This window comes from Gastrolobium bilobum, unplaced genomic scaffold (genome assembly GCF_033153095.1).
Source record: "Gastrolobium bilobum isolate Gb01-03AN ecotype WA unplaced genomic scaffold, APGP_CSIRO_Gbil_v1 utg5190, whole genome shotgun sequence".
Classification (NCBI taxonomy): Eukaryota; Viridiplantae; Streptophyta; class Magnoliopsida; order Fabales; family Fabaceae; genus Gastrolobium; species Gastrolobium bilobum.
Window position 1 is genome coordinate 6,164 of NW_026897720.1, and position 8,978 is coordinate 15,141.

Below are 8,978 nucleotides of genomic sequence, written 5' to 3' on the forward strand. Positions count from 1 at the left end.
TGACTAGCAGCAAGGGCAATCAACACACGGACAGTAGAAATTTTAGCAACAGGAGAAAAGGTCTCCATATAATCAAGTCCTTCTTGTTGAGTGAAACCTTGAGCAACCAGCCTGGCTTTATATCTTTCCAGGGAGCCATCTGAGTGGTATTTTACTTTGTAAACCCATTTACAACCAATAGCAACCTTGTTAGAAGGAAGAGAAACAACATCCTAGGTATGATTTTGTTCAAGAGCAAGGATTTCAGACTTCATAGCATCACACCATTCTAGCAACTGAGAAGCTTCAGCATAGGTAGTAGGTTCAAAATGGTGGGAAAGTGTATTAACAAAAGCCAAGTGAGAGGGTGAAAGACGAGTGTAGCCTATAAAATTTGAAATAGGATGGGCAGTGGTAGAATGACAGACATAGTCTTGGAGGTGTGGAGGAGGGCGAGTGAAACGCTTGGGACGGTCAGAAGGTGGAGAAGCTTCAGCAGTAAGCAACGGAAGAGGAGAAAAAAATAGGAGAAACAGAAAAAGGAGACAGAGTCTGGACAGAAGAAACAAAGGGAAAAACCTGTTCAAAGAAAACAACATCCCTGGAAATAAAAATACGATTGGAAGTGAGGTCAAGAAGTTTATAACCTTTGACACCTGGTGGATAGCCAAGAAAGACAGCAGGCAAAGCACGAGGAGAAAATTTGTGGCGAGTGCGAGACAAGGTGGAAGCGTAGCAAAGACATCCAAAAGCTCGAAGATGAGAATAAGAGGGAGGACGTTGACAGAGAAGTGCAAATGGGGTCTTGTCAGATAAAACAAGAGAGGGAGTTCGATTGATCAAATAGATAGCAGTCTCAACACAATCCTGCCAATAGGGTAAAGGAACATGAGATTGGAAGTGAAGAGCGCGAGCAACATTTAAGATGTGTTGATGTTTGCGCTCAACAACGGAATTCTGCTCAGGTCGTTCAACACAAGAATGGAAAATCTGTATTTTATTCAAATAAATATGACTCCAAAAAGTTACTTATATTTAATTTTTAAAACTAAAATTAGAGAATAATTTAGGGATATTGACAAAAAATATTTTTTTGATTTCATTATTTTTACGATAACAATTTGTAATTAGGAAGATTTGTAGATGACGTTTTCGTAAATAAATTCAGTTTGTTTTTAATTTTAGTTTATTTTACAATGGCAATTTAATAATTATGAAGATTTATTAATAGTTTTTTTATAAGTAAATTCAACTTCTATTTAATTTTGTGGATAAATTTTTGATTCAATTATTTATATTCAAACAAGTTTTCTTATTTAAAATATTTTTCAAAATCTATATTACAAAATAATTTTGGAGAACGAAAAAATAAATTTAAATTCAAATGACACGTTATATAGTAAATACTGAGATAGTAGAATGTGTTCTCAAAATCATCCACCAAAAAAAAAGACTGTGTTCTCAAAATTAAATATAACTTTTTTGTTAAAAAAATAATAGTTATTAAATATATATTTGACCTATTTTGATAGAAAAATAAGTTCTGTTGACTAATATATTTATTTTTCAAAACGTCTTCCTAAACATAAAAATAAAAAAATCATTTCCTTGAGAACATAATCCACCATAAGTTCCTTTGTTAGATTAGTGTTCTCTTTTCTAACTGATTATCTTAAAATTAATCATAGTTAATGATTCATAGTTTGCAATGTTTGTAGAAAACTAACAGGTTATATTTTACCAAACCGGTTCATCGGTTCTTTTTCGAGAGTTTCAAGCGGTCAGATTACTTAGACCTTAAAAGCGGTTTATCTGAACCGGACGGTCTATCACTCTATCCATTTGTTTCTTTTCTCTTGTTCCTCTGTTTCATGTCATGTTCATGTCTCAATTTTCAGACACTGTTCAAGATAAGGATTTAGTGTCACAACAATGGCAGCACCCATTCTCCAATTAACCTCACTTTCTCCGACAAAACCCAACACAGAAACACCAAGATATGAAGCTACACTTGCACTTGAACCTTTACCTTACCTGCTTTCTCTCATACCCAAATGCACCTCTCTCAGAGAGCTCAAGCAAATTCAAGCTTACACCATCAAGAGCCACCTTCAAAATGATGTCAATGTTCTCACCAAGGTCATAAATTTCTGCACTTCTAACCCCACAACAGCTTCCATGGACCATGCCCACCGTGCGTTCGACCAAATTACTCAACCAGACATAGTCCTTTTCAACACCATGGCACGTGGGTATGCTCGCTTCGATGACCCACTTAGAGCAATCCTGATGTTTTCTCAAGTGTTTTGCTCTGGCCTCCTTCCAGATGATTACACCTTCTCCTCCCTCCTCAAGGCTTGTGCAAGGGTTAAGGCCTTGCAGGAAGGTAAGCAACTGCATTGTCTTTCTGTCAAACTTGGGTTCAGTGATAACATATACGTGTGCCCAACACTCATAAACATGTACACTGCCTGTAAGGACATAGATGCTCCTAGAAGGGTCTTTGATAAGATTGATGAACCTTGTGTTGTTTCATATAATGCAATCATTACAAGTTATGCTCGGAATAGTCAGCCCAATGAGGCCTTAGCTTTGTTCAGAGAATTGCAGGAAACTGGTCTTAAACCAACTGATGTCACGATGCTTGTTGTGCTTTCGTCTTGTGCTTTGCTAGGATCATTGGACTTAGGGAGGTGGATACATGAGTATGTTAAGAAGAACGGGTTAGATCAATATGTAAAGGTAAATACTGCACTTATAGATATGTATGCTAAATGTGGGAGTTTGGATGATGCGGTTTCTGTATTTAGGGAGATGCCTAGGAGAGACACACAGGCGTGGTCAGCGATGATTGTTGCCTATGCAACACATGGGCATGGTTCCCAAGCCATATCTATGTTGGAAGAGATGAAGAAGGGAAAAGTGAAGCCTGATGAGATAACTTTTTTAGGTATATTGTATGCATGCAGTCACAATGGATTGGTAGAGGAAGGTTTTGAGTATTTCCATAGTATGACTCATGAGTATGGAATTGTTCCTAGTATCAAGCATTATGGGTGTATGGTGGATTTGCTTGGTCGAGCTGGACGCTTGGGTGCAGCCTATAAATTCATAGATGAATTACCAATTAAGCCAACTCCAATTCTGTGGCGGACATTGCTATCTGCCTGTAGCAGTCAGGGCAATGTTGAAATGGGAAAGCAAGTAATTCAGAGAATCTTTGAACTGGATGATTCCCATGGTGGGGATTATGTTATTTTGTCAAATCTGTATGCAAGAGCAGGAAGATGGGATGATGTGAATTATTTAAGGAAAATGATGATAGACAAAGGAGCAGTAAAAATTCCTGGCTGTAGCTCTATAGAGGTCAACAATGTTGTGCATGAATTCTTCTCTGGGGAAGGAGTTCATTCAACTTCCACAATATTGCACCATGCCCTTGATGAGTTGGTAAAGGAATTGAAGCTGGCTGGGTATGTAGCTGACACATCTCTAGTCTTTCATGCAGACATTGAAGATGAAGAGAAAGAAATTATTCTTAGATATCACAGTGAGAAATTGGCCATTACTTTTGGGCTTCTGAATACACCCCCTGGAACAACAATTCGTGTGGTCAAGAACCTTAGAGTCTGTGGGGACTGTCATAATGCTGCTAAATTTATATCATTGATCTTTGGCAGGCAGATTATTCTCAGAGATGTTCAGCGATTTCATCATTTCAAAGATGGGAAATGCTCCTGTGGGGATTACTGGTAGAGGAATTTGTTGAGCCAATATTCGATTTTCTCACAAATAAATAAATAAAAATGGTCTATTTATTGCTACATACGTAATTGCTATTATTTGTGTTTGAAATAGCCACTATATGCAGCCCGGAAGAAGAAAGGTTTGTTCCTGTAATTTTTGTAATGTATCAAATTCAGATAACTAGTAAACAGTTACATGTACATGTTGGTATATATTATTACCTTGGAAGGTTCAGGTTAATTGTCATGTAATATAACACTTTCCTATTGCTGGTGTTTTTTGACATATACCTCTCCATGATTTACTCTAGAATCACTTGTCTCCTCTGTAAATGTTATTTAAAATTGCATAAACTGTCAATTTTATCATTGTGAACAGTTAACAAAGTGTATCCCCTTTATTTCCTTCATTTTTTTTTTTCCGGATAAATTACAGGTGTCATTTACAGAAGACAATTATATTTGAGCCGGGAATATTCACATTATGATTAAGTTAATTCTACCAAAGGAATTTTTTTACATTCACAAGAATTTGAACCCAAAACTTTACTTAAGCGGAATTAAACATGTATTATTTAAATTAACCCCTTTTGATATTCCTTCATTTTTAAAACAACAAATTTTAGATTTATGTGGAACTAAAGCTCAAAATCGTTAAAAATGGAGAATTTTTTTGAATAATATACTGTGACGGAAGGATTTTTTTCAGCATATTTCCATTTGAAAATTAGAATTTACATGAACTTCGACGAAAAAATAAATGGAAAAAATGATAAAAAGAAATTAAGAGTTGACTGATTTTAGAATAAATCAGATAGAATAAAAAATCTAAGTTGTATCCAATAAAAATATCGAAAAAAACGTTTGTCTTTTTAAAGGATATAATGTTATGTCATTTGATCCAATAAATTATAATCGTTGATTGATAGAAATCAACGGTTAAGATCTAAAATGACACAACATTATATCCTTTAAAAGAATAAATATTTTTTCCTAAAAATATATATTTAAATTGTGATGATATTTCAATAAATTGTCTCAGTTTGGTCGAAATAAGATTTTGATTTCGAATTTGTAAATCAAGACTTTCTAACATTATCAATTTCCCATGTGAACGCATTTGTATTTAAGGGGAAAAAAAAACTCAATGACATGTTTGGTACACATGAAATATCTAGAAAATACTCTCCAGGGTGTGAATTAGACAATTTATTTTGTTTAGCACTCCGAGCGGCGCCTGTGCCTGACGCTTCGTGAGTATTAGCAGTATATTTATTTGCCTAACAAAAATACTTCAAAATAAAAACCAATCCTATTTTATGAAATAAATGCTTAATAAATTATATCTATTATATATTTATTTTATATTATATTATCATATATATTTATATAATATGTATAGCTTAAAAAAGTATTTTAGAATAAGGAAAAAAAGTTATATCAATTAGATATCTAATAAGATATTCTTAAATATATATCCACATACTTATGTCAATTAGAATAAAAAAATATGGAAAAAAAACAATTATTACTTTATTATTTTTTTACTTTTGCAAATTAAATTTCTTCATTTTTTTACTGAAATATAAATATTTAAAAATCTTCATATTTTAAAAAATAAAAATCCCTCTTTTTTAACACTTTAAGACTTTATACTAGCATCAATTTTCCATGTGAAGGCATTCGCAGAACTACAATAAAGATTGAATATACATTAAAGAATTCAACGGGGGTCATGACACAAATCAGAATTAGCATTGTCACCTTCCCGTATGAACAAAGGTGCTTCCTCTTGGCTTCGGCCATAGCTACAAACATCAAAGAGCTATAAACAAATTAAGATTTGCATACCATTGTACCAACCTTATTGGTCCCTAATATGAAAGCACTTAAAAAAAGGTGCCGACATGACACAATTATTATTGTAAACAGTAACGCATGTAAACCATTCCATACGCTAACATAGAGGGGTGAGCATATCCTGCCCAGATACTATACCTTATTATTTTTTTACCTTCAATTTCTGCCTATAAATTCATCAATTCACCAATACCATTCCATAACTGTGGCATCCACTCAAAACCATAAAAATCACTACACTTATCACACCAACTCATTTGTGAAGCAAAGATGGAGTTCAAGGGATCCATTTTGATTAAGCTTGTGCTGCTGCTACAGTATTTATCAGTTTTCTGTGTTTCACAGGATTTTGATTTCTTCTACTTTGTTCAGCAGGTAATGTAAAATTTCATTGAAAGGTCATGCTTTGAGTTATGAAGAATCTCCTTAAAAAAAAAAAAAAAAATCAATTTTTGGGATTTTGCATTTGCAGTGGCCAGGATCATACTGTGACACAAAGCAAAGTTGTTGCTACCCAACAACTGGGAAGCCTGATGCAGATTTTGGCATTCATGGTCTTTGGCCTAATTACAATGATGGTTCATACCCTTCTAACTGTGATTCCAACAACCCTTTTCAGCAATCTCAGGTATTTCATTTACGAAACAAATAATTGGACAAGCTGCATATCATAAATAATACATACATCACAAGAAGTACTTTTTCTATATTTTCTTCTCCTAATTATTCCATTTGAACCAAAAGGACTAAGCTTTACATTCCCATCTAATCATTGTATCCAATTTACAAGTCATAAAATATGTTTTCCTTTTTGTTCCCTAACAAGACAAACGTTTTCTGATATGCAACTTTAAGTTGTGGCAACCGGTCGTCACCTTTTATTCTTTCTATGTGTCCTTATGCAAACTTTTCATGCCATAATTGCTAAGCAGGGAAAAGATTAAATAAAATAATAAATAATTATTTTAAACCTCAAATCAGAATCTCAATAGCCAAATAGAATATATTTTATTTTAATCCTAAAAAGTATTCTGTTACTATGATGATTAAATATATACCACTAACTTGTTTGTGTATATGATGACAGATATCTGATCTCATTAGCAATTTGCAAAGCAATTGGCCCACACTAGCATGTCCAAGCAGCAATGGGATACAATTCTGGACCCATGAATGGGACAAACATGGCACTTGCTCAGAGTCAGTCCTTAAGCAACATGACTATTTTGCAGCAGCTCTCAACCTGAAACAAAATGCCAACTTACTCCAAGCTCTTACAAGTGCAGGTACATATTCAAAACTGGTCTAATCTAATACATACTTTTGTTATATGATAGCAATATGATTTTAGCAAATAGCTGAGAAACATGCACTTTGTGACAGGAATACAACCAGATGGGGGGTCCTACAGCTTGAGCAGCATTAAAGGGGCTATAAAGGATGCTATTGGGTATACTCCATTCATTGAGTGCAATGTGGATTCATCTGGTAATAGCCAGCTATACCAAGTTTACTTGTGTGTGGACACCTCTGGATCAAGCTTCCTTGAGTGCCCTGTGTTCCCCAATGGCAAATGTGGATCAAATATTGAGTTCCCATCTTTTTAATATCTAGGAATGACTACAAGTCTATAAGATTATTTTCTCTTCAAGTTCATTTAACATGTTGTTGTCCTTTTCATATCCAAATGTGACCGATTGGTATTATAATTTAAAGTGGAATTTAATTTATAGAATTCCCTCTACTTTTAATTTCTTAAAATTAATCCTTCAAATTAATTTACTGAGACAAACTAACAGATCTTGACAAAGTGAAGGAAGAATATGAAAAGAGAGTCAAAAGACTATCAATGCATTGAGAAGCCGTTACTCCAAGCGTGGAAAAATATGAATAATTTGCATTTTGGTTATGTTTCTTCTTCCTAACTACCATCATCATAAGATTACTCTTCGACAAGAGAAAAATGCCTTTGGCACGTAAGATTATCATCACCTATGAAGCACTGACACTTCAAAAATCCTGACGTGTCGTGTCTGACACTTCCCGACACTCGGACACTCCCCGACACTTCAACACGCGTTATAGAAATTCAAAAAAAAGTTCAAATGTTACATTGCGTTGATTTTTTAGTTCCAACTATTAGATTCGTTGGATTACGATTACCATTTTATTGAGTTTAATATAAATATTTGGGATATCCTATATTTCTTTGCAAAATTTATGAATATTATAAGTGTAAATTCATTTTTTTGTTAAATTATTGAATATTAAATATAATATACACTACATAAATTAAAAATATTATTTAATATCAAAATGTGTCCTAACGTGTCGAAATATAACATTTTTTAGAATTAACGTGTCGGAGTGTCGTATCGTATCGTGTCACGTGTCCCGTGTCGGTATCGGTGCTATATAAATCATCACTAGCACTTCGTCTATTTCCCGCGTAGCAGGCAGGGGGAGCTAGGGGAGGGGTAGAATATGCTGCACCTCCCTAAATTTTTTTATTTTATTTTATATATAAAATAATTTTTTTAATAATAATAGACTATTAGTACTAATAATTAACCATTCCTTATTCACCAAAAAAAAAGTCATTCCTTCAGAAGTATTTATAATAATTAGTATTTTTTATTAGTCTTAATAATATTTATAATTTTAAAATTTAATTTTCATCCCTTATTATAAATTTTTTTGGATCCTTGATGGAACCTATTTTTATAAATCTATAATTGCAGAAAACATAAATGGAGCCAAGCTCTTTACAATATAAAATGCAACAAAACAAATCTAGAAATCTCAACTCGTAGATATCCCTAAATTTCCCCACTAACCAATTTTGAATTCATGCATACCCATACTACCACACTACTTACTTTTTATCCTATACTTTAAGAATAGTTTAGAATAATTTCTATAACAAACTAATTCACTACTTTTAGGCCCATGGCCCATCAATACCCCCTTTAAAATTCACCTTATCCTCAAGGTGAGGAAGAAAGTAGATGATGTGAGAAAACAACCACCCGGATCCCATTGTTTGAAGAACCTTGACCACATTAGTAGCTTTAATTCCATTTTTTTCCCATGAACCTCCATGTCTTCACCGCAAATGAGCATTGCTCTTGAAGAGTAAATTCATGCGTCTCTGGTTATTAAACTCCAACAACATCCTGAACCGTGATACTCTCCATACTCCAGCAACGTTGGTTTTTTTGTTGGCCAGCATGCCTCCACTTCCTTGGCTCATCGTTGCACTATTGCCTCATTGGGTTCCTAAAGACCCCACCTCACTAGTATGGATACTAGTTTGTGTTTAGAGGTGGCAATATAGGTTGAGCCCGGCGGGTCAACCCGCCAAAATGGGACGGGTTGGATTGAGGTTTTCAA

General features: G+C 34.1%; 2 protein-coding genes across 2 annotated transcripts; both read left to right on the forward strand.

Annotated features, from left to right (window-relative positions):
• The first annotated feature begins 1,889 nt into the window (after positions 1-1,889).
• Positions 1,890-3,982, forward strand: LOC133309578 (pentatricopeptide repeat-containing protein At2g02980, chloroplastic). The gene has a single exon (XM_061510365.1). It carries the CDS (start codon positions 1,912-1,914, stop codon positions 3,733-3,735), a length of 1,824 nt encoding a protein of 607 aa, XP_061366349.1. The 5' UTR covers positions 1,890-1,911; the 3' UTR covers positions 3,736-3,982.
• A 1,873-nt stretch (positions 3,983-5,855) lies between these two features.
• LOC133309580 (extracellular ribonuclease LE-like) lies at positions 5,856-7,192 on the forward strand. Its single transcript, XM_061510367.1, has 4 exons — positions 5,856-5,960; positions 6,058-6,213; positions 6,673-6,871; positions 6,969-7,192. The coding sequence occupies exons 1-4, from the start codon at positions 5,856-5,858 to the stop codon at positions 7,190-7,192; spliced, it is 684 nt and encodes a 227-aa protein (XP_061366351.1).
• The last annotated feature ends 1,786 nt before the right edge of the window (positions 7,193-8,978 follow it).

Coding starts and splice junctions, on each gene's coding strand:
- LOC133309578 (XM_061510365.1), top strand. CDS start 1,912: ATGGCAGCACCCATTCTCCAATTAACCTCACTTTCTCCGACAAAACCC.
- LOC133309580 (XM_061510367.1), top strand. CDS start 5,856: ATGGAGTTCAAGGGATCCATTTTGATTAAGCTTGTGCTGCTGCTACAG. Junction 5,961..6,057: donor TCTTCTACTTTGTTCAGCAG/GTAATGTAAAAT, acceptor TTGCATTTGCAG/TGGCCAGGATCATACTGTGA. Junction 6,872..6,968: donor CCAAGCTCTTACAAGTGCAG/GTACATATTCAA, acceptor ACTTTGTGACAG/GAATACAACCAGATGGGGGG.